At 44.9% G+C, this 25,966-nt stretch overlaps 1 protein-coding gene across 2 annotated transcripts in view; it reads left to right on the top strand.

Moving 5' to 3' along the window:
* The first annotated feature begins 5,442 nt into the window (after positions 1-5,442).
* Positions 5,443-25,966, top strand: part of LOC142769155 (uncharacterized) — a 45,332-nt gene continuing 24,808 nt past the window's right edge. The window contains exons 1-2 of one of the 2 annotated variants that reach the window (XM_075872110.1): positions 5,443-5,808; positions 12,572-12,710. In XM_075872110.1, coding sequence (XP_075728225.1) covers positions 12,572-12,710 — 139 coding nt within the window. In that variant the 5' untranslated portion in view covers positions 5,443-5,808. Of the gene's footprint in view, positions 5,809-9,988; positions 10,118-12,571; positions 12,711-25,966 lie in introns of those variants that run through there. The other variant, XM_075872109.1, reaches the window with a different exon arrangement.

The following is a 25,966-nucleotide window of genomic DNA, read 5'->3' as shown; positions in this document are numbered from 1 at the left end:
TGTCTCGACACGCGCCTCACAACTAAGCGCGTCTCAAATAGACCGGAAGTACGTGCCCGATTTTTTACTCTCTTCGGTTCCGGTGTGTGAGGTCGTATCTCCACCGGCTGAATTAGCGGGACGTTCCGACAACTTTCCTCTCGTCACCACTCTGAAGGGATTCTCCAGAACCCGTAGCGACGACCATGGCTGGCGGCTCGACTCAGCCCTCCTTCGAGACGAGATCAGCACTGAGCACATCAGGGTGCGCCTTCAAGCTTCCGTGGCAATTGTCTTCGATGTAACGCCGGATTCCTGGTATGCTTTAAAAGCAGAGTGGAGGAGAATCCTCCAGGAGGAAAGGAGAGCCAGGAAGCGCCGCATCACAGAACAGCTCAACGAGATCCTGCGCAGAATCCGCATTATTAGAGGGTCGGAAACCCTGACGGCTTGCACGCGAGGTTACCTCGAATCATTGGAGGCCGAGTACACCCGTCTGCTCCAGAAACGTGCGCTCAGATTGCCCAGAAAGTGGGACGAATCATCTAACTGGCTCGCGGCAGACCCCAGCGAATCAACCGGGAACGGCCAGATCCGAATCACGCGGGTGAAGCGCGCAGATGGCTCATTCGCTATAAATTCGGACGAGATTAGGATATCTTTTTATAACTACTACGCTGCCCTCTTCGGGCAAGCAGACCATACCAGCGCAGCGGACACGAAGCGACAAGCTGGAGAGATTTGCCAGAATCTCACTCGCTTAGCACGGGAAAAGACCGAAATGTTAGACAACGAGGCGTCAGAGGAAGAAGTGAAGTTCGTGATTACGAGCATGACCCCGAACTTTGACCCACGCTCAGACGGCCTCACAGCCCAATTCTACTCCACCTTTTTCAATGTCCTGAGGGGCGTACTGCTTTTATGGCAAATATGGTGATCACGCAACGCCAGAAACCTCCATCCTTCGGTGAGGGGAGGATCGTGCTTCTTCTTAAGGAGGGCCCCCAGCAGGAGGAGCTGTCAGCCTGGCGGCCAGTAGCGCCACTAAATGTAGACTATAAAATCATGGCTTCACCTCTAAACACTCGACTTATACCTCTCTTATAGGACGTGGTTGCACCGCACCAGTCCTGCGCTGTCCCGGGCCGATCCATATTTGCCAATTTGACGGTCACTAGGGATACATTTGAGTACATGTCAACGAAGTCTCTGTCGGGTGCTTTCATATCGCTAGACCAAGCGAAGGCATTTGACAAAGCCAAACACGGGTACATCTTTCAAGTTCTCCGCCAGTTTGGGTTCATGGGGCAATTCGTCGACATTATAGTCCTTCGTTACAGCCACTTGACTTGCCGCGTAGTGGTCAATGGCGACCCATCGCCCGCATTCAGATATGCGAGAGGAATTCCGCAGGGGTGCCCACACGAGCCCACCCTCTTCATCCTTACGCTGGAGCCCCTGCTAACAAACATTCACCGCAACAAACGCATAAGAGGCTTCACGTTGACAGTTGAGGCAGAGATTAAAGTCTTGGCCTACGCTGACGATCTCTCGCTTTTTATAAGGGACCCAGCCAGTTTACAGGCCTTTTGGCAGACGTTCAAGCCATACGCTAACGCCTCGGGCGCTCAGCTAAACATGGAGAAGTGCAAAGCTGTGCCTTTTGTTGCCTTCCCCCGTAGAGCTTTGAGCGGGCTGTGGTAGAGGCTGTCAAGGTGGTCGGCATATATTTTGGCAGTGGCGGCGTGGTGGAAACTACATGGCAGCGGGCGCTGGAGCGGGCACAAATGGCAATAAAGAACCTGAAACCCCAAAACCTCACATTACGCGAAAAGGCCTTAGCGGCAACGACTACCATCTGTGCCTGCGCGTATTACGCCAGTCGTGTAGCCGTGATGCCCAACAAGACGGTGGCGCAGCTCACGAGAATGATTGGCGCCTTCCTTTGGGAAGGTAAACCTGCGCCCATCCGCCGCACTCCCCTCTACCTTTCGGCGGATGAGGGCGGCCTCTGCCTGACCCACGTGCTTTCAACCAGCAAAGTGCTTGCACTGAAAACTGCAAGGACACTGTTCAAAACAACTGGCTATATGAGGAAGAACATCATGCGGTACTGGAGCAGCACGAACGCCGCTTTTCTAGACGTGGACTTACCCCTTGCTTCGCTCTCAGAAGTGCCATCGCGTTTTTAAAAGGTCGCCGCTAACACGAAGCGCATGATGGAGAACGACGTCCCGACTGCGATGTTGACGACACCGTGCCGGCCCACATCACAGAAGAGATAGTGCGACACCAGATCACGCCGGAGGAAAACAGGCGGTCGAAGAAATGGAAAAAAAAGAGCGCAGCGACGGGCGAGGAATCCCCGAACCCGCACAAGAATTGGGACGTCCTCCCAGCCCGTCAGTGTTTACAAAGGCTAGGCATTGTCCCTTCTCCTACTTGCCCTAACTGTCGTTCGGAAGAAACCTTGGCACATGCCCTGTACGAGTGCCCCACAGCCAAGCCAGTGTGGCAAATAATCGCGAGGGAATTTCGTATCCACCCCACTCCAGCCCTCCACAGGAATATGGGCTCTTTCGCCAAGCTGGTTATTGTATGCACACTATTTGTACTTTGCAAGCGGCGCAGCCTGGCTGAAGTAAGGCGCAAGCCGGCACGAGCGGCCTTCCCATCAGCGGCCAGGATTCGCCAGATGCTATGGCGGTATCTTTCTGAGCAACTCGAATCCAGCGGTGAAGACAAGTTTCTTCGCCGCTGGCATACGAGGTTTTTCCTAATACAAAGAGGCAAGTTGCGCCTCCCTGTCACCTCCTTTTAGTCAGTCCCTACTGCCGCCCCCCCTGCTCTGGGGATTCCCCACGCGTATGTCTCCGATATTACGGCCCTGATTCCACGCCCAGCGGGCAATTATTAAGGAGAAAACCCCGTCCTCGTTTTCCTCCCAGCCTTCCTGCTTAACCAATGGCAGAAAGCCCCCCCCCCCTATTTTTAAGGGGGGGGGGGGAAGGAGGAGTCGTTCATAACGATGCACAGTGTTTCTTTGCGAGCAATCTAGCTTGCTTCCCATCCCTACACCCCCCTGCTTCTGCTACCGCACAAGTTACCTAGTAAATTTGAGTACGTGTGTACCTCCCCTCCCACGTGTTTATATATTGTTGAGGTGGCCACCCTTCTCCTTTCCCGGCTCTGCCACGACAGTGTGTATTTCATTTTGATATTTGTAATGGGTCTCGCCCATTATTATCACAGAGCGCACGCACACTTTCTGGGAAGGTATATATGTACATGTGATTGATTGATATGTGAGGTTTAACGTCCCAAAACCACCCTATGATTGTGGGAGACGCCGTAGTGAAGGCCTCCGGAAATTTCGACGACCTGGGGTTCTTTAACGTGCACCCAATATATGTACATGTGCATTGGGTTTCATTGTGTCAATGTTACTGGCTGCATTTGTAGGGATGTAAACATATATTGATGGAAATAAGCCAAGTCTTGGTTTATTGGTATGCTTTCTTGTATATAAATGTACATAGGTAGTTTGTTCTATTTATTGGTCTCTTCCATTTCTTGACTGTGTATAGGCATACACAGAATGTATTCTTGAGTGCTGTATAAACCAAGCGATATGCCACCTTGTGTATCTTGTGCTCCTTTCTTGTTTGAAGTTAATAAACTTCCCCTTGTACTGACAGACAGACAGACAGACAGACACACAGACGGACCAATTTTTTTTTTCGTCGAATGTCTCTAAGAAAGACTACCGTCTTTAAAAAAAGCGTGCAACGTGCCCAACCGCGACCATCGTTCTCCTCTTCTACTTACGATCGGCACTCTCGAGGCTGGTGCTCCCAGCGTGTGCAAGCCAGTATAAAGGACATCGGATAGGCAAGGCTCGACCCTAAGGAGATTCGAATTTAACGAAAAACTACACATCCTACGCTTTAAGGTTCCATGCGTAAAAGCAGACAAGCAATTGCCTATGCTGATTTTTTTTTGTGGCTTTAGAAGGCCGAACCCCACGTTCAATTACGAGAGTGTGGCTTCCTCCATACCTTCTCTACGCTTCAAACCAGTCTTTTGTTATCCTTGCCACCCATTTCCCAAAGGTGTGGAAATAACATAGGCGATAAGTGCTCCTGCCTATTAGGAATTCGTGCTTATCGACTACACTCTCTTATTGTTGCTTGCGCACTCATAAACGCACTAAAAGAATTGAAAGCGGTTCACCTCATGGCAGTCGCGTGATACGAGTAAGAACGGATAGTCGGCTTCATGGTAAAGCAGTGCAGGAGACAAATAACGTTTTCTCTATTGCGCGTATGGGTAATGTCGCCTGGATAATTTCAGGCCCGCCTACTATATCTGTCGTGGGCTCTGACGTCACTTCATTTAGGCCGGCACGTTTCGCTGTACAGACATCGTCAATTTACATGGGTCGCGAAACGTGGAACGAAAAGCGTCGAAAACCTGTTGCCGCAGATATCGACGCCAACCGACGATCGAACTATCGAAGTGCGACTAGGTGAAGAGGAGATGAATAACCAAGACTAAAGCTCAATATGAATTTTTTGTCCAATTGGCGTACTTTTTATGTGTCAAAGTTAACTATAAAATTACTTCACGGTGTATCGCACACCTGGTTCAATTTGCCTCAATTTTTCCTCCTGTGCTATAAACGAGGGAGGAGAGTGGGGCGTATTTAAGCAATCTGCTATCAGAGCTTGTGTTTTCTTCGGCTTACTCTTTGGTTCGGCGTATTGCCGAATCGACGAGTCATCGCTCACTTTTCCGTGGTGCGTGCGTACCTTCAGCGGTTTACCTATTTTTCATGTGTTGTTTACTGGTGTGACATTTCAGAGCTCAACTAGCTCGTAGAATGTGTAGATAGCCGCTCCTGTGACTGCCAACTGCTTTCGCTGGCGCACAGCCGGCGTGCCCTCCTTTGGTGACAGCGGACACGACGCTGTGAAGCAACCAGACGCTGTAATCTACGGCTGTCTTAGCTGCGTTTTCAAAGGTACTGCCTCGGTGCAGCGGTTTTGGACGATTAAGCAACGCAAGTTTTCGAACCATTATGCTATTGTGCTCGTGAACAGTTGTGCCACACTTGCCATTGCGAAGTTTCTTCTGCATAGTGTAAGTACGTCTGTTTGCTAATAAAGCAACTTTGCCTTCCCAATCCTCGGGTTTTTGTTTACTCTTTGTCCCGCATTCAATTGGCGAAGCACAAGGTGCATCAAATTTGTGTATTATTTGAAGCACGTGAAAAATCAGCAATTAGGAAAAATTTCAATTTCGCGCCATGTAGGGCAAACGCGCGATGTCGCTACCGCTTTAGAATGCGACGCCGCAATGATTTTTTTTTATTTTTTGCTTGCTGTAGGTTGTCCCCTCTTCGCGTAGATGGGGACAATGTCAACGAGCCACCATTTACTGAACGCATTCCTTCTATGAATGTGACGCTACCAGTTTACATATACCTTGGCACAGATGAGCCTACGCCCTCTCTCGTCGCTCGACAAACATGAATTATCAAGCCCGATGAACGTTTTAATGGCATGCTGGCGTTCTTGTTGACTCAAGAAGACCATCTTTTCCTGTGTCCGTTAAACAGCGTGGTTAGGTGATGCATTTTATGCACTGCATATTCACAATCTGTGCGACTGCGGATCCGAATGGTTGGGCAATGCTGCGTGACGAATTGTCGCAGCAAAGGAGCCAAAGTTACGATTGTCCACCTTTTCTAAAGGCAACCGAAGAACGAAGTAGGAGTGTGTTGTTTGTGAAGCCAACATCGACACCCATTTTCTTTGTGACCCGAAGGTAGGTGTGTCCATGCTTCATATTTCTGAGTCGTTCGAATGACCCCATTCCACCATGTTCAGTTCGTGCTCTAATATAAAGGTGTCACGTGTGCTCCTGACTTGTTGCTGTAAGCCCTGGCATGAAATAATAAACGCACGTGGCAGTACGTTTTAAGAACAGGCGTTTTTCTTTCAGGGTCGGTAATCATTTTCCTTTGGCGGTTAGCGCCGCGAACTCGTTGTCTTACGCCTGTTCAATTGGTTTAGAAAATCGGAAGGAATCCTCTTGCATTCTTTAGTGCATCAGTTTTTTGCATACCTTTTCTTGCCGATGTTCGCACCACTATTATACTTTTTCAGTATTATATTTTTGTGCCAGTCTTGTCAGCACCGTAGCCTTATATGTTTATTCGAAATTTAGAAGCATGTAGACACCTATAGTAAAGCGCTTTCATAATTAGTTTTCAGGTTTGTGAGCTCTACTTCATGCTAGAATATTTAGGAACCACTACCGAAAATGGATCGATCAAAGAACCAGAACTACAGTACAAGCGTGCACGGGGGCTACACGGTGTCCTATGAACCAAGTAATAACATTTTTTTACAGGCTCTATGTTATATGACTGACTACGCACCACTGTAAGAGGGACCAGAGCAAAAGAGGAGACGCCGCTCATTGTGTAGGTCACAGTCACGAGAAATGTTGGTCAAACGAAGGATCTTGATTTCTCTCGCAATGATCATTATCCTGATATTGTGCTAGATAACATACATGTGACAGCAGCACACACTCTCCTCCATAAGTTTATGTCTATAAAGACAGATGTTGAAAAGAGTACAAATAAAACTGCAGAAATATTGCAAATTAGTAGGAACACTTTCTCTACAGATTCTATGTATTGTGTGTGTGCGTGCGTGTGTTTGTAAATAAAGAATAAGTAAAATTACCTTATTTACTTCGCCACTTCGTCGGTCCTTCAAGTTTTGCTTCTCTAGATCGACCGTACGCTCGATAGCGCCATCTTTGAATTTTTTTTCTGGAAGAAATGGCTCACATTTGAACCTCTAAACGCTTTCAAATGCAATAAAATACTTAAAGTAGCAACCTTACTTTACCCAAATTGCAAATAGAGGTGTTAAGCATGTAAAACTCGTCGTCAATGCTTTAACTTTTAACGTGAGACGATGGCGGCGATGGATTCACAGCCTTCCGTACGCGCGCTCGCTCTGGCAAAACAAGTGACGTCACGGTGGCAGTGAGCATGCAGGCCTGAAAATATTCTTCTATGTAACATTAGTATGGGCCATTTGAGAGCATGTGCACTTGAGACGTCACGGGAACTATATATACAGTCTACGTCACGAAGTGCGCAAAAGAGACTAGAAACGCCAGGAGAGAACAATGTGCTCGTTTTTTTGTGTGTGTGTGCGTGTTTCGAGACACTGGCCAGGGCCCTTTAAGTGAAGCTCTACAAGCTGGATTGACGAGTTCTTCTTCTTTCAGTTTTCTTCTTTGGAGATTCTTGCCCTAGGAGGAACGTCAGCTAAAATGGCGCTTTATGATTAGCTTATGGTCTGACGTGGCCTCGGGCATGCACGAAAGATCACACGCCTAAATATTATTCAAAAGATGTGCAATTCACCATGTGAATATGTGAATATCATGCGTAACTTTTCTTGGCGTGTTTTTCCGGGTTCGCCCAATGCTCAATTATAGGTTGCTCAGTGATAGGGGAAAATGTAACGGTTATCAGACTGCTACAAAAGTCAAATAACCAATGGAAATACAATTGACTTCAAAGCGAGATGGCACTTGCGTAACGAAGCGCCGGTGTAATGTTTAATAACTTGTTATCAAAGTCGCCATCGCTGCAACCATGATGACGTTGCACGTATATAACGATTGCAAATGGTATTTTTTTTCAAACCAGCTTCAATCGACTGTGTGTCAATGCCTCAAAATGCATGATTGCCTGCTAAAATTCAAGGGTTCTATTCATGCTGCTTTCCTCATATAACCTGTGCATCCTCCGGGTCAATGCTGGCGATGCTTGTTTTGATATGTCCTCCCGTAGTGCTTGTTTCGCCATTGCTACGTAGGTATAGGCTGGAAATTTTCTGCGGCTCATACCCGCATTCCGCGGCCACACGTATTACAGGTTAGATTGTGCAGCACGGCACCAAACCACCACCACTGAACTTCCCAGAATCATGGCGTGGCCGCTTTGCAGGTTTTGTAGCACAATGTCATTAGTCTTTTTTTTTAATCCTAACGGGGTACCCAGGCGTAAAATACACTATTTTACTGGGAGTAAGGCCGCAGGATATTTGAATAGACAATGAGGAGCAAAACAATTTTTCGCGTATTACTGAAGTACGTATTAGCAATCTTTAAAACACCACTCATAGTGTTACAGAACGCTTAGTAAAAAAGAAAACGCGTGAAAATAAAATGTGGGTGGCGACGCCACCCTAAGATTCCTGCACCAAAAACTATGACGTAGGAATTTTCGAAGGTGATTACTAGCTTCTAAGTAGCTTCCACCCAATAAAAATAAAATACATTGTGATATGTGGTAGGTTCCATAAACATAGCACATGAATGTTTATAAAATTTCACCAAGCCAGTGTCGTAAACATCACAAAATGTATGTTCACACTTCTTACGTCAGGCACAAAGATCTTGGCTTCAAATTGAAAAATTGAACTATAACCATGATTTTCTCCACTCATGAAGAACCTATGACAGTGGAACATATAACGTCGGAATTTTCAGAGTGGAATTTGCGTACCTAAACGAAGTCACTGTTCCTGTTTAGTGCCAGTTCATTTTGAATGGTGCCTGACGCACTGAGGAAATTTACGCTAAGTGAGAGCTAGCATTAGCGTGCTTTAGATAACGTGAACAATTTGTTGGTAACAAGAGACCACCGGGATCAAAGACTGTAAGATGTTCCTGCTCACCTGACCTTTAGAACCTGGGGCAACGCCATTGATAGTACATTAGCAAATATTGGTTGAATTTTTCATCGCTTTCATACTACTTTCTTACTACTTTGCCCCCTCGTGGCAGAGGTGTGGTCGTAATTTCGGCGTTATTAGCGCCGCGAAATTGGCCACACACTTTGCTCAACAGAGTAGGTAATTTTAAGTCACAGTGTGTATATTCCTTTTCACCGCAGTGTAATGGACATATCATTTCAAGTGATTGCTTTCTCTAACATAGCGGCACTGTCGTCACGAGCAAAATATTGAGCTGTAAGCTGGTGCTCAAGAGTAGTGCAAGCGGGTATGCATGATAAAGACTATAAGCTAAATGCAATAAAAGTTTAGGGATGAAAGCACGACTTATATCACTTCATTTGTCTACTTGAAGTCTCACTATTTTCACATGTGTGCACGAGCAACTTCATCAAATTAAAGCTTTAGTTTGCAATGAAAATCAATTTAATGTAGACATTAAGAGATTATGCCAAGAACCGAACCACAAACACGTATGCGTTTACTTCTTCCTTATACGTACGTTAGCGCTCTACTAACACTCCTTTTTAAGTGAATCCTGCATCAATGTACTTCCAACGTTTTCAGCACATTAACAAATACCACAAATGTTAATCATTGACCACTAATATCTGTTGAAAAAAAAATGAGCCACATATTCTTTATTTTTGTTACATACCTGCGCTGAGCGCGGAAAGCGCCGATATTTTTGTTTCTTTACACTAGCCGCTCAAATTGACATCTGCACCTCCCAGTTGCAGTGCAGATTAGGAACACGAGCAGCAAAAACAACGCAATTTTTCTATCGCAGGGATCGACCTGTTTCTCAACGTCACTCATACGCGTATGAGAAGGACAAGAAAGCTTCCAGAAAGACTACAACAAAATGCTATAAATTATGGCTAAGTTTTAGCATATATGGATGCTATATTCTTCATATTACTCAGATCGGGCAAGCTCTATGACTTTTAATTGCCTTTCCGTCTGAGAGACTTGACAAAATAACTGCTGTGGTGATACTGCTGTGTGAATAACTATATAGTTAGTCACCAAATATTTCTAGCTTATACCAAATTCATCATGTGCCAAATATATTGCTTCGCCTATTGAGTTTCAGCATACGAATTTAATCATTTTTCTCGATGAAAATGCGCTATTTATATATCAACCACATAAGCTATACTGAAGCAATTGCATACCGCCCCTACAATGTTTGTTATATATTTGTTCTGATTAGAAAGCTTTCTGCTGCCATTTATTAGCTTTTGCACTATAGTTATAGCGACTTGAGAGTACATCCTTGGTTGTTTGCTGTGGCGAATCAAGCAGTAAGTCGCACTGAACTTTTTATTAGCTTCAAATAGAGAAAATTACAGATAATGCTAACTTAGATTGCAGCTTTGCAGAGCAAATATTGTGATATAAAGGAATATTGGTTTTCCGTATTGGAGTGCTTGACCACTGTCAACACACGTGATTGCACCATTACAATACGCGGTCTGATAGTTTTGTCAGAAAGTAGATAGACAGCCTTGATCTTTGTATAACAAAAAGGAAACCGAATGCCCGTCAGTAGGCCCGTTATTGTGACTATATAAAAAACAAAATATCATTTGCACTGATATTGTAATATTAGATGCGAAGAATTTCTTTGTGAACTTCGGCGAATTTGAGCGTATCTATTTATTTACCTATCTATCTATCTAGCCGCCTACAACTTTTAGCTCTCATGGCCGTTTCGTTAATGGTATTATTACCAAACTTGGTATGGCATAATATGACGGTTTGAAGAACATATTTGAATAGTCAGGACATGAAAATCATGAACTGTATGTCATGAATGTCATGATTTACAATTTATGGTCCTGCAGCTCTTGCGGTGGTGTTGTTCACATGGCATGTTGCAAAACTGGTATGATATGACATGATTGCATGGCAAACACAAGTGACAGACCCCGACACGAAAATCATGACATGCGTGTCATGTAACAACATGACTACATGCCACGCTCATGATGTGCTCGTGGCCGTTTCGCTAGCGTCACATATACCAAATTTGATATTACGGTACGTGAATGGTTGACAAATGTATGTGACTGGTACAAACATGATAATGTATTAATGAGATGCGTGTCGTGTAACAACAAGAGTACATGCACGCCTATGATGCAATGGCGGTCGTTTCGCTAGCTGCACTTGTACCAAATTTGGTAATACGGTACGGGAATGGATGAAGAAAATATCACACTGGTGCGAATATGATAATCATGACATGCGTGTCATGTAACAACATGACTACATGCCACACTCTAGATGCGCTCGCGGCCGTTTCGCTTGCTTCACATATGCCAAGTTCAGTATTACGTGACGTTGATGGATGGCGAAGGTCTGCGACTGGTGCACACATGATAATGATGAGATGCGTGTAATGTGAGAACATGACTACATGGCACAGTCAAGGCGCCAATACATTTCAACAATACATAGTGCGCGTGCTCTTCAGCGTTCATTTTTTTTTTTGCGTCAAGACTGCGTTCCCACGCAAGGCACCGGTCCTGCCATATACTCGCAGGGGCGCGCTACGCTGCGTTGCTTTCACGCATGCGCTTTTCAGCGCGTCCGGCGTCCCTCCCCCATGAAAAGAGGGAGACGCAGTGTTGTCTGGGTAACGCATCAGCGCGAATTTCACGCCGGTCGCCGTCGGGCCATGCAGACGGGCGCTGGTCGCGTCGGTCGCGCCTAGCGTAAGACTCTAGAATGCTCGTGTATCGTCGCTGTGCCCAGCGGGTGTGCGCGTCAACGCATCATTAAAGTATATTGGGCCCTTCATGATGCGCTCGCGGTGGTTTGGTAGCTACACATATACGAAGTTTGGTGTTACGTGACGTCAATGCATGCCTAAATATATGACTGGTGCAAACATGATAATCCTGACACGCGTGTCAGGTAAGAACATGACAACCTACCACACGATAGCGCGCTCTCGGCGGTTTCGCTAGCTCTACATTTACTAAATTTGGTATCACGTGGCGTGAATAGATGAGGAAGGTAAACGACACATCCACACATGATAATCGACACGGAAGCCATGTAAGGCATTATTTACCTCCACCTCGTCACATTGTGCTGATTTTAAACTGACATATCAAGCTTTCTTATTCGTGCTTCGCGTATCATCGATTCCCACTGTACTTGGGATCTGCCAATTTTTTTTTTCACGCCAAATCTAGTCTATTATACCAGCGTCATCGTTCCCCACGAGGCACCACAGAGACCCCCTCCATTTTCTTTACCCAGAGGTGAATAAAGCTTTTGATTGATTCATTCGCAGCCATCCCGGTGACATTTTCATAAAAACTCAAACAAAAAAAATTGTGCAGACTTATTGCACTGAAAGTGGCGAATCGCTGAAAGATATAGGAGAAAAGGCATTTGGAGCATTTTTCAACTTTGACGTGTCGTCGCAGTCGTGCTTACAAAAAAAATATAATGTGGTAGTATCGTTGATAGCTCAAATACCATCTTTCGTGAGCATAGACCGCAAGTCTCCATTAGTTACTTTAAATTGAGTTATTCTACGTTTTCCTGTCATATACACGTCTAAAAAATTCGCCTAAGCGTCCAGCTTTTGTTTTGTCTAATTGTTCTACGTTTCGACACTTGCGTCGGGAGTACTCTTCCCTTACTAAGTTTATTCTTCATCCAAAATGTTTTATTAACCTTGAAGTTTAAGTACAAAAAGTTCTGATTTGAAGAAAATTATTCATTTTTTTTCCATTTAGATGCAGATAGCAGTACCTCATGCTCCAAGTAAAAGGATGGTGGTTGTTCGAGACATTCCATTGCTGCTGGGTTTAATACTTGCTATGATTGCAGTATCACAACCGCCTAACCGTGTACTTGCTGGCAACAATATTCAGGGTAGGTGGTTTTATTGTTTTCATGTTCTCACTTTATTTCCTAACTTCAAGCGATATAAAGATATGAACTCCCATATCTGTATATTGATCCACACTTCTAACCACAGCCTGCACATGACCGTAGTCACCAATCTTAACACATTGATTTGACTTAAAGATTTTAGCTGCTAAAGTTTTTTGTTGCGTGAGTTAACACGAACAGAATTTAGTCTGCGCGTGCTCGTTTTGTTCGCTTCATTTTCACCGTGGCTCCAACAATGCGGTTGCTGAATTATACAAAACCTATAATAGGAGATTATGCTACGTAACCAAAAAGGCGTAACATTCACGTAGCAGCAACTCGTGTGACTGAATGACTTAACGACACTAAGTACTAGTCGGATGGCTAAAATGTTTGTGACATCTACTCGCGGTAGTATACGTAACGCAACACAATTGGCACGTCACTGACAGCTCTGTTTCATTACATTGCTCTTCGCATGACAAAATATACAATACATGTCGAATCAACTGCTCACTTGACTAAACCACCTAGCATTCCGTAATGACTAGTCACGTCAATAACACCGCGTACCATCGTGAGAACTTGTGACGGGATATGTTTCCGCCAAAATTAAGTAATGCCTGATTGCATCTCTAAAATCACCTAACATCCACTCACGTGCCATGATACCGCTAAACCACGTAACATCTTGTCACGTGGCATGTTCTTTCGTAAATAACGTAACAGTATTCACGTCCCTAAAATCACGTAACTTCGAGTGGCGTACTGAAATAATGAACCAATGCGTAGCCAACCACGTGGTTAAAATTGAAGCTCTCTAACCTAGCTGCGAGTTACGTGACTAAAACAAGCAACCACTAGTCACATAAGGGGGACTTGCCAAGAAGAATGCGACAGATAGACACTTTACTAAATGAAACCACATAAATGCCAGTAACATGTCATGCTGTCATCAGAAGATACGTAGCAGTTCGTAAGCACTGCTTGGCAAATGCATAGTGTGGTGAACTTACCAAAACCAGCAAAGAATAGCCAAGCCTCACAAAACTTCACGCACCTAAGCAAAAGGTTAGCATCTGTAATAAAACGTTCTTATCTGCAATGATATGTAGCATAGCAAAAACTTATGAAAGCGAAGCTGAACACCAGCTTCTATGGCCGGTTCAGTGTTGCACTGTTTATGCAAGGTGCGCTTCTTTCATCAATCTATGGCAGACATGGCTGGCAATGTGTAGTGTATGCCTGCATAAGGTTACCTCATATGATAATATTCAGTCAATCAATACATCAATAATTTATTTATTTAAAGTTTCCTGAACAACCATGAGGTCTAAGTGCACGTACAAGAAAAACGGATACAATACAAATAAACATTACATACAGACACTCTTCACATCACCTAAATAAATAGTGAAAACACGCAGAAAAAAGAGATTAGCGCGGAATTGGAGAATAGAAAAGAGAAGACGATAATCACGGCAAGGCAGTGAAAAATAGAGTCAATATACACAACTATGAGAAACCTTTCAGAAAGACTGCAAAAGGAAGATTCTGTACGTTCTGAAAAACTATAGTAATACAGTGCAGGACTGAAATTAAAAGAATGACAGTTAATGGTAAAAAATTGAAAAACATAAAGATCATGAAAGTTATAATAAAGAGACTTTGTATTCTGTGAACAGTAGAGTTCTGTAAGAACTTAACACGTAAATAAAATGGTCGATTCTCTTTGGTCAACTTGCCCCGCCGCGGTGGTCTAGTGGCCAAGGTACTCGGCTGCTGACCCGTAGGTCGCTGGATTGAATCCCGGCTGCAGCAGCTGCATTTTCGATGGAGGCAGAAATGTTATCGGCCCGTGTGCTCAAATTTGGGTGCACGTTGAAGCACCCAAGGTAGTCTAAATTTCCGTAGCCCTCCACTGCAGCGTCCCTCATAATCATATGGTGGTTTTGGGACGTTAAACCCCACGTATCAATCAATCTCTTTGGTCAACTTACATGAAATTATGAAATCCAAAAATATACATGACTTTGAAGTAAAGAGGAAGTTATCATATCGTGACTAGTTTGTAAAGAAATAATAGGTCAGCACAACTTCGTCGGCATTGAGGTGACGCAGTGATAATATGTCAGTGTTGAAAGGAGATCCAGAGTTATTTCTAGCGAAAAAATTATTGTGAATGCCTATGAATGTTTTCTGGACTCACTCAATGGCATCACTGCCAGAATTAGCAACGCCATTTTAGATCACATATGCATATTCAAGCCGAGGAAGATATATTTCAGTGTACAAATTGTGTAAGGCTTTGGGAAAAGTGAATTTTCGAGAGAATCTGAAACACAGCCGAGAGAACTCAGGCCATACACGTCATCCCTTTCAGTGTGAGCAGAAAAATTTAGCATATCATCAAAATAACACCAAGATCAATGAATGCAAAAACCTCACGTGAAGAAATAGAAATATATAAACAGTATTAAAATTACATGATTAATGTTTTGCGAGATGAACTCATGAACTTGGTCTTCGAGGTATTCAGACAAAGGTAATTGTTAGCACACTATTCGAAGGAAGAACACAAATCTGACTGCAGCAAGCGACAGTCGTTAGCTGAATGAATTTCTTTAATCATCTTGTTGTCATCAGCATACAAAGAAAAGAAGGGTAACGAGTTGCAGAAGCAACAACGTTAATGCAAGTTAAAAAAAGAGTGGACCCAGTACCGATGAATAATGAACTCCACTGGTCGCTTTGTTCAAGTAAGAGGTGGAAATGTTGTAGGCCCGTGTTCTCAGATTTGGGTGCACGTTAAAGAACCCCAGGTGGTCGAAATTTCCGGAGCCCTCCACTACGGCCTCTCTCATAATCATATGGTGGTTTCGGGACGTTAAGCCCCATATATCAAATTTTCAAGTAAGACGTTTGACGAGTTAAGGAAACATAAAATAACTTATGAGACAGATAACTGTGCAGGATGTTCGCAACAGACGAATCAACATTGAAGTTTGCAAGTTTAACGAAAAACAGTGAGTAGCTGAGTGCGTAAAAAGCCTTGCTCAGGTCACAGTGCACTACGTGAACAGGTCCTCTCTGAGGATGAAGTGAAGAGAGTTGCGTGTTGAAGCGAGCAAGATTTGTGGTCGTTGAGCAGTTAGAGAGAAGCCCGTGTTGATTTGGAATGAACAATTAATTCACGCTAACATGCAATATGTTGTAATGAGTCAGCTCAAGGGCCATGTACGTTGCACTAAGGAGAGAATTCGGGCAATATTTAGACACATCAGTTCAGCAGCCCGACCTAAATACGAAAGAAACATGCGCAGTCTTTCACATTCTGAGAAATGTGGAAGCGTTGAGACAGTTGTTCAGTATAATAATAATAATAATAATAATAATAATAATAATAATAATAATAATAATAATAATAATAATAATAATAATAATAATAATAATAATAATAATAATAATAATAATAATAATAATAATAATAATATAATAATTTTATTAGGCATCTTGTAGTCAGTAATGGGACAAAAATACTGCATTATGCGTTTATTATGGTGGAAGAGATGCCATCTAGGTCATAGATAAGGAGCGCTTAATGCACGAGCTTTTCATTTCACGAGCTGATAGGCTTTTCATTCAGCAATAGACCACTAGTTGAGCTGCTAGTGGCATTGTAGGGCATTGTAGTGACCTGCGTCCTAATGTTGTTGCTGGCGGATTCGCAGGCGTGCGAGCTGCCTCGCTTCTTCTGCGCGTTCGGTGTATATGTCAGTGCCCGTGTCAATTTAAACCCATTCATGTGGTAACATGGCATCCAGCATTGTCCATACCTCCTGTCTGTGAACAAGGCTGAGTGGAGTCATGCGAGTCGTTTCTTGCTTGGCTCTATTGTACGCAAACATAATATGTGGCAAGATCTCGTCCCAAATTTTACGTCGAACGTCCAGGTACATCGACAGCATAACTTCAATTGTCTTGTTCAGGTGCTCTGTTGATCCGCTCGTCTGCAGGTGGTAGGCAGTGGTCTTTCAATGACTAGTTCCACTTAACATGAAGACGTGATCTAGAAGAGCCACCGCGAATGCAGTCCCGTGGTCTGTTATCACGAGGGTTAGCGCGCTATGTCACAGTAGAACATTTGAGGTGAAACATTTGGCTACCTCCGCTGCTGTTCTTTGTTGGAGAGCCTTCGTTTCCGCCTACTCGGTAAGGTAATTTGTCGCGACGACAACCCAGCGGTTCCCTGCAGCAGAAGTAGAAAGTGGACCCAAGACATCCATTCCAATCTTGTCGAATGGTGTACTTAGGACCTGAGTAGGTTGAAGCAGGCCGGCTGGTTTTGACGGTAGAGACTGACGTCGCTGGCAGTCTAAACAAGTACGGATGTGTTGCTTCACGGCAGTGGTGAGCCTTGCCCAGTAGTATCTTTGCTGAACTCTAACCAATGTGCGCGTATAGCCTAAATGACCAGAAGTTAAGTCGTTAGGAAATGCTTGAAGCACTTCAAAGCGGAGAGTTGCCGGAATGACAAGCAAGCTGGAGGATCTGATAGACGAAAAAATTCTTTTGTATAGGACGCTGTTTCGTACAGAAAACGAAGACAACACTTTTAATAAAGCTATTAGTGCGCTCTGAGATTGTCCATCCTAATAATTAACTAAACCAAGCAACTCAGGGTCGTCACGTTGTTGTTGGGAGATGGTAAACGCATGGAGAACCCCAAAAACGCAGTTTCAGAAAAGCTGACTGTATTGGTGAACGGGACAGGCAGTTGGCGTCCATATGTCGTTTTTCCGACTTGTGCACGACCGTCATGTCATATACTTGCAGCCTTAGACTCTAACGTGCTAATCTGCTGGTACGATCTTTTAGATTAGTTAACCAGCAATGTTAGTGATGGTCATTATTAACTTCAAAGTGCCGGCTATATCAATACGGGCGAAGTGTCATTACGGCCCATACTACGGCGAGGCATTCTTACTTTGTTGTTGAGTAGTTAGCCTCGGCGCGTGTTAGTGTTTGGCTTTCGTAGGCGATCACCCTTTTTGTGTCCTCTTGTTGTTGCACAAGCACAAACCCCAGACCTACTTTGCTAGCGTCAGTGTGAATCATCGTCGGGACTTCTTCGTCAAAGTGGGCAAGCACTGGAGGCATTTGAAGACGTTGACGCTGATCATTAAAGGCAGCCTCCTGTTCTTCGTTCCATTCGAAAGCGACGTCATCTCTTGATAGACGAGTTAATGGTGACGCAATAGGGGTTAAGTCGGCGGTTAATCGATGTTAATAGGTACAAAGGCCCAGGAAGCGCCTGACAGCCTTTTTATCGGACGGTACTGGGGACTGTGCGACGGCGGCAATTTTTCTTGGATCGGGCTGAACGCCTGCGTTACTGATGACGTGGCCGAGAAACTGAAGTTCATGAAGAACAGAAATGACACTTCTCTGATATAAATGTCAGGCCCGTGGACCGCATGGCACGTAAAACGATTTCCAGCCTTTTGATATGCTCGTCAAATGTGGCCGAAAACGCTAACACGTCGTCTAGATACACTAGGCACGTTTTTCGTTTCAATCCTGAAAGTACGGTGTCCATGAGCTAAAGTCATTGGCGCGGAACACAAACCAAAAGGAAAGATTTCAACTTCGTGTAAACCACCTGCCATCACAAAAGCGGTTTTTTCCGGTCTCTTGAGGCTACATCGATCTGCCACTATCCACTCCTCAAGTGTTTGAAAGAAAAGTAGCGAGAGTTTTGAAGTCTGTCAAGGGAGTCATCGATACGTGAGAGCGTGTACACACCTTTCTTGGTCACCTGATTCAGCTTCCTGTATAGTCCACGGAAAAACGCAGGATGCCGTTTTTTTTTTTTAGTGGCACAAGAGGTGATGCCCAGAGGCTCTGTGACGGTTAAATAACGTAATCTTCAAGCATTTTTTCGACTTGTTGCTGTATCACTTTGCATTCCCTTAGAGCTAAACGATAAGCATTCTGGTGAAAAGGTTTCACCGTGTCTTCAGTAAATATTCGATACTTTGTCAATGGTGTTCGACCAACTCGTGATGTCGAACAAAAGCAGTCGCGGAATTCGGCTACCGCTGAAGAAGGCTCTGGCGGTCGTACTTTCAGAGAGTGCTGCCAGAATCGAGGACGGGTTCTGCTTCTCGAATAGGCGCTTCGTCAAATACTAAAAAAGATAAGCTGACTTGCATTTTTATTATATTGTCGAATGAAGCGATAGCTGTGCCCTTCGGAAGATGCCGGCGCTCAGCACTAAAGTTGGTCAAAAGCAAGTTTGTGTGTCCACCAGTGAGACGGACAATACCTCGTGCGATTGAAAGCCATCGCAAAATAGCAGCGAGCCAATTCGGTCGGCAATACCTTCACCGTCAGACTATTCGAGCGCTTTCATTGAAACAAGCGTGCATGACAGTGGCGGCCCGACCATGTCATCAACAGCTATACGTAAACTGTTACGTGTTGCGCCTGAGCAGTCAACTAAACCAGGGTTGTTGCGGAACGTAATTGAACGGTCCGGGATGTTGATGACGGTACCATATTCTTTTAAGAAGTCCATCCCTGTGATCAGGTACTTGCAGCATGAGGTGAGGAGAAAGAACGTCGCCACAAAAGAAGAGCGCCACAGATGTCGAGTCTTGCTCTGCACCTTACGACAGGCATCTACAGCTGGCCGCCTGCCGTCTTCAAGTGAGGTTCCGTCCACGCAGCCATTATTTTCTTAAGGCGTACGACGAAGTTTTCACTTGTAATGAAAAAGTCAGAAGCGGTGTCAGCTAGGGCTGTTACTTGCTGTCTTTCTACAAATACAGTAAGATCTGTGATGACAGTTTTGCCGGTGTTACAACTAGTCGGCTTTACGGCGTCCTTTGGTAAGAGAAACGGGGGCCTTTCTTTCGTCGCCTTGACGGCCTGCAACCTCCAACCTGGAAGTCGCCACCTTCAGTTTCGCCAGCGTGGACTGGGTCAACTCCTTCTACTGACGTCAGCAGGAGTGGGGTGGCACGACGAAGGTGGATTGGCCGGAGACGGAGAGCGTGGTCGACGTCCCAAACCTGGTTAGTAATCAGACACACTGTCGTTATTATTGGCACGGCGGTTGTGAAAATGGGACCCAGCTAAGGGAGGGTCCTTGAGAATTACCGTCATCCCGGCGCGGTGCGTTGTCGTCGTTGGCGCATCAATTATCAGACCGTGGCCGAAGAGGGCAAAACGTATCGGCGCGGTGCCCGCAATGACGTGAAATGTGGCCCACACCTCTGCAGTTAAAACAAAGCGGGCGCTTGTCTTCAGTGCGCCAGGCGTCTGTTTTCCGAAGCTGTGGACGCCGCAACGGCTCATAATGTGGTGCATGCCATGTCATGTCGGCTGACGGTTCTTCGTACGTCGGCAATTCGTACGGCAGCATGACGGCCGGGCACCGCGGTGTCAGTGCGTGCGGTGGCGATCAAGAAACGGCTGTCGATGGCTTGTGGTATGACTGCGCAATGGGTGGCGGGTGGCAAAGCGTGGCTGCGTAACTCATGGGTCACTTATCGTGAGTAGGATAAGTTGTTGAAAACGTTTGGCGTATTTCTTCGTGAACGAATTCAGCAACAGACGCTGTGGGTGTATCCGTGACTGGAGCGCACAACTTTAGCAGCTCTTCGCGAACAATCTCTGTTACTAAATCGAGTTATGAGCTTTGATTGTCAGACTTCATAGCGGCGACTTGAATGTAGGTGATGCTGGACAAGCGATCGCACTGTCGGCATCGTAGGTGTCCCCGCCGCAGTGGTCTAGTGGCTAAGGTACCCGGCTGCTGACCCGCAGGTCGCGAGAACAAATTGCGGCTGCGGCGGCTGCATTTCCGATGAAGGTGGAAGTGTTGTAGGCCCGTGGGCTCAGATTTGGGTGCACGTTAAAGAACCCCGGGGGGTCTAAATTTCTGGAGCCCTCCACTACGGCGTCTCTCATAACCATATGGTGGTTTTGGGACGTTAGACCCCCACATCATTCAATCAATCAATCAATCAATCAATCAATCAATCGTGGGTGAAGCGCCCGTTCAATAGTAGTAGCTTTTTTGATGAAGTCCGTCATGGTCTGCGGTAGGTTGCGGAAAAGTCCGGCAAACAACTGCTCTTTAACACCTTGCATTTCTTTTCGCGTTGCGTTATGATGTTTTTGCGTTGATTGTTGAGTTCAATAATTGACCTTTTTTCTAGTTGTGTTTTGTTTTCTTAGTTTCTCGCGTCCGTCATGTTGTTCTATTTTTTCCTGTGGTGACAGCAATAAAGACAAGTATTTCAATACAATTACACAATAGCTACCACGGCTAGTTCGCTCACATGACGTCCTGAGAAAGGCCAGTGGGGACTGCAAGGGCTAACGTTGGCTGGGAGTAATCCAATTCCCTTCTGGTTCTTGCCAAACGACCACACACTGAGTCTTGTCGTCGCCACCTCGCACCACACAAAGTTGTGGAAATGTATTTTTTCAGCATAACTTCTTGTCGTTGGTCATGTGCGGGTCAGCTCTACGGAAGAGACGGGTCATGTCCTCAGAGATCATTGTGACCGTTTCATTGGGTTTCTGCACCCGTGGCTCTTGTAATTGTTGCGTACGGTCACGCCGGTCTACATTGGCAAATGTGTAAATCTTCTGCCGTTTAAACTCACTCCATGTCGACAAACTGTCTTCTCTGTTCTCGTACCAAGTACGAGCACTGTCATCGAGGTACAAGTAGGCGTGGGAGAACCTTTGTTCAAGAGACCACTGATTGATGTTGGCGATAAGTTCATAGTGATCAAGCCAGTCTTCGAGGTCTTCATGTGTGCCACCACCAAAAGGATCACGCATCAGTAGTAAAAAAAGGGTTACCTGAGACGGGGCTGGCCGACTACTGTCTCGTTAGTACCTGTTCTGAACTGGCGATGGCTATTGGTAGAGGTGAGGGATGCCTTGGACGGTGCTCATGCGTGGGGGTGAACTATGGAGGGTGGCCTCACAAGTGACGACTGAAGCGATGCACGGGAGTTTCGACAAGTGCGTCTTGGCTGGATCCCGTGGGAGTGTGGAGCATCAGGTGGGGTCATTGTCAAGCACCTCCACCAGTGTCACGGTGTTGCGAAGCCAAAAGACAGAAACAACTTACAACCGTGAAACAGCATGTTTGAAAATCAAGTGGACTCAGGACGCCTTCTTCGCCGTTCTTTTCTAAAGCTCCTGTCATACTACCCGGAATCTGCAAACCACCTCCTTCGTTGTTCTCTCCTACGCATGTACCCGTGTCAATATTTTAATGAAAGTAATATTAGATAGATAACTTTAATGAAAATAGTTTAACCGTAGGTTTTCACATTTTAAATACATGATGTAATTACAAGAGATGCTTTAGCTTTGGGCTCGCGATATTTCGACCACCTTAGGTGATTCACTGTGCACCTAAACGTAACCGCACAGGTCTCTAGTTCTTTGTTATTTTGCCTGTAGTTTTAAGTTAGTTAAACTCGAATATTTTTGCTCAGAATGCTCAACAAGATAGGCGGGGGACTTTCCAAAAGCTACTGATTCTTGAATATTCGTTAAATCGCCATTGGCACAACTGTTACTATACAGCGTTGCAGAAAATTGAAATTACAAACAAGCCTCACGTAATGCTAATTTTTCAACAGGTGTGTGATACTACGCCGCCTATCCTCTGCAAAATATTCAGCCATAATATTTGGAAGTCATCCTCCACATGCAGAGTTACCAAATCACATATACCTGCGACTTCACAAAAAGTTTGATTTATTGCGTAGTCATTACCTTGCGGAAAGAGCAAACTTGAAAAACAGTTCACAGTACCTCAACAGGAAGCTCCGCCTAAAATTCTTATTATGCAGTGCTGCATTGGTTTTTTATAGCTTGGTGTGATTTCCTTTATTGCTTCCTTAAGGATCTATGTGGCTGAGCCAAAGTGTATAATCAACGGTAAGAACGTTTTCATTATTGTGACGCCAACATTTATTTAAGCAAATTAAAAATTACCAATACAAAGACACACAGTTAGCAAAGAGTTCACATGACATTACGAAACATTCTTTACGGCAAAAAAAAGCACCATGGCTCCGGTATTGGGAGTGGATGTGCGCTGGCAACTTGGTTGTGACGAGGAGATATCGACTTTTGGGCGACACTCGCAGACATAAGTAATATCCTGGCCAGAGAATAGGATTAATAGCTGGGCCCCCTAGGCCAACTGTTGCAAGTTTTTCTGCCAGCACCAGAGTCCGCCGGTATTGAGCTGGAGCGAACACTCCATGGCGATGGTCTGCTCGCGTAGAGAAGCGACGGCACGAGGATCCGGCATTTTGAATCCCTGGTGGCTCTTGAGTTCGCCAGAATGTCGGTGGGTAAACCCAGGTCTGGGGAAAACCTACCACATTGCAGGCTTCCTGGACCGCTCACCTCATTTTCTGCTCAGGCTTTCTCTCCACTAGGGTACACTTGTTTTCACTAGATCAGTCTTGAGCTTTCGTTTTTACATGCGATTGGTTGGTAGGGGTACCGTTCTCTCTACTCACTTGATCCATCAGCTTTTACTTTTCGAACATGGCTCCACTGGCCACCGAGCTTGACGCTCTACAACGTGGTCGTTGTTGATGCAGCACCACGCGCCCATTCTGTCTTGTCTTGTTTCTTTTGGTTTTGTGTGCTTTCTAAAGATACCTTTCAAATCCAGCACACACAATATCGAGACGAAAAACTAAATGGTACTTCTCATGTGAGATAAAGATTTGTTGCAGTAGATTAGTTAAGCGCTAACACAGGTAAAGTGTACCGGGAAATGCAAAACATTATATCTCAAGAATTCTTCAGCACAAGCTCAGACAAAAACTAAATTGCGGAAAGAACAAAATAACAAACAATAGCATCGACAACGGCCAGCACAATACCAACACCAGAGGTGCAGTCACGGCCACACTGATTAGCATAACTAAATAAATTGGAACAAGGTTGGTGTTTAATTACATTTTATGTAAATTGTTGTGTGCGTAGGTATGTCTATTTGTCTTGAATTGGCATTCCAAATCAACAGAAATATGTGCAGATGTCACATACGTGGAGAATCGGCGTTCTGCGAAGGATGCGGATAGAACAACGTCACCTACATGCAATACCCGCCCTGCCAGCATGGACTGCAATAAGCTGAAATTTTTCATTAGCATGTGATGGTGTTGACGTGCGCACAAATATTGGATACGCGTACATCTCTGACATATCAGTGGCATCTATGTGCCGATGGGTCATGAATACAAGTCCAGTTGGCTGTTGATATCTTTGGGAATGGTCAACCCCATCAGGACAAGTATAGTTTTACCTAGATTCATGCGTTGATTAGATGACTAGAGTCTGCAAACTTAAGTCTGATGTATAGTTTAGCTGCTTAATCTTACTAATTCCTATTATGAAAAAGTTGTCAATCATACCTCCGTTCTTTGTTGGTGCGAGATGTCGTGAAACTCTGTCTGCATAGAAAACATCTTTCAAGCATTGTGTGAATAAGTAATGTTGTGTTTTGAACATCCACATTAAAGTCGCCAACACTGATGAGAACTGGCTGTATATGATAGATGTACGTGGGGTCCAAAGTTTCCAGGCCACGCTGCCTTAGAAATACATGCAACAGTGGATTGAAAACGTTTGAGCAGCCCTTTATGTATGTAATTCTCTTAACGTCAGATAACCAGGACTGCAACCACAACTGCCATTTCACGAACATTACGTTCTACTTGAAAACGTGTTGCGAAACCTAGCACGGTTTTGTGGTAGAATACATGATTGTCACGCAAAATGAGGGGTTGAATTCCTACTGAGACCATGATGTCTATTATTTGCGTTGGTCTGCTAATGCCCGCTTTTAGTGTCGAAGCTTCTTAGGACCGACCTAGTTGCCGACCTAGTTGGCAACCATCCTGTCCCACAAAACAAAACCGAAACTGAAGACCAGCTCTACATAAGCCAAAACATGTCAACCACAGTTACTCGATCATACGTGTTGCCAAACTCCCCATATGCTCCGTGTATCGTAATCCGGACACGTTATTGGCCCAGTTGGTGGGAGTGAGCAGATTGCCATGCCATCTTTTTATCAGCAAACCCAGTACTAACGCATTATTTGTGCTTTTTATTGTTGCTCCCACACGTGGCGACAGTCTGCTAACTCCCGGAAAACCAGGCCGAATGCGTGCCCGGGTTTTAGAACGCAGTTCTGCAGCTCGTATGGTTGCATAACTCGGGTGTGAACAACCAACATTTTGCGTAATCAACTCTACGACAGCGCAATACATGGCCACCCGCACCTTCCATCTGTCTGTCCGTCCATGCATCTGTCCGTTCGTCCATCTGTCAATCCGCCTATCTGCCTGTCTGTCCATCCATGCATCCATGCATACAACCACCTGTCCATCCGTTCATCTGTTCGTCGTTTAGACTAGCCGGCGACATTAACGTAGACATTATGGGTAGTAGGACTTATAGCTTCACCCACGCGTCATCATTCACTTCGCAGAGATGCACAAATGTTCTTTAACGTGCTCGAAATAATACTACCAGTACCTATGCACGTCGTTTCGTGATTGATTTAAACTATCATTCACGTTCAGTGCGTTGCACCCAACTACAAATAATCTTAACCCGAGGTGAGGGCTGTGTCGTAGGTGTACATAAGTTTATAAAATTGAATAGCCTTCACTCCATTCTCCATTGATGCTTCACGAACACTACGGTCTATTTAAAAAGCAGTTGCGAACACTGGCGTGGCTCTGTGCTGGAATACTTGGTTGTCATTAAAAATGCAGATTTCAAATTCGCTGGGATTCTAACGCTTTTCTTTTACATTTGTCAGGTCAACGCAGACGACGTCAGTTTTTTCTTAACGCTCACGTGTTAACATTATCCATGTGTTCTCGCCGTTCAGAGGTATATATGAGCAGTCTATCACCTTCGGTACATACCCGCATACCTGTGGCACATACCCCGCCGCGCGTATGTGCTACTGTCTGGCAGCAAATTTTAACGACATACGTGACATGAATGCGACTTCAATTAAATCCCGACTAGCGAGTCGCATTCATCAAACCATCTTACCCTGAAATACTAATTTTAGTTTACTCCATGTTAATTGTTAAGGGAGGGGATAACGAGAGCACTCAGACGTAGAAGGTTGGTTATATTTGAAGGATGGATGTATGGATGGATGGATGTAT

This window comes from Rhipicephalus microplus, chromosome 8, assembly GCF_043290135.1.
Source record: "Rhipicephalus microplus isolate Deutch F79 chromosome 8, USDA_Rmic, whole genome shotgun sequence".
Classification (NCBI taxonomy): domain Eukaryota; kingdom Metazoa; phylum Arthropoda; class Arachnida; order Ixodida; family Ixodidae; genus Rhipicephalus; species Rhipicephalus microplus.
This window is presented reverse-complemented; position numbering and strand designations above follow the sequence as displayed.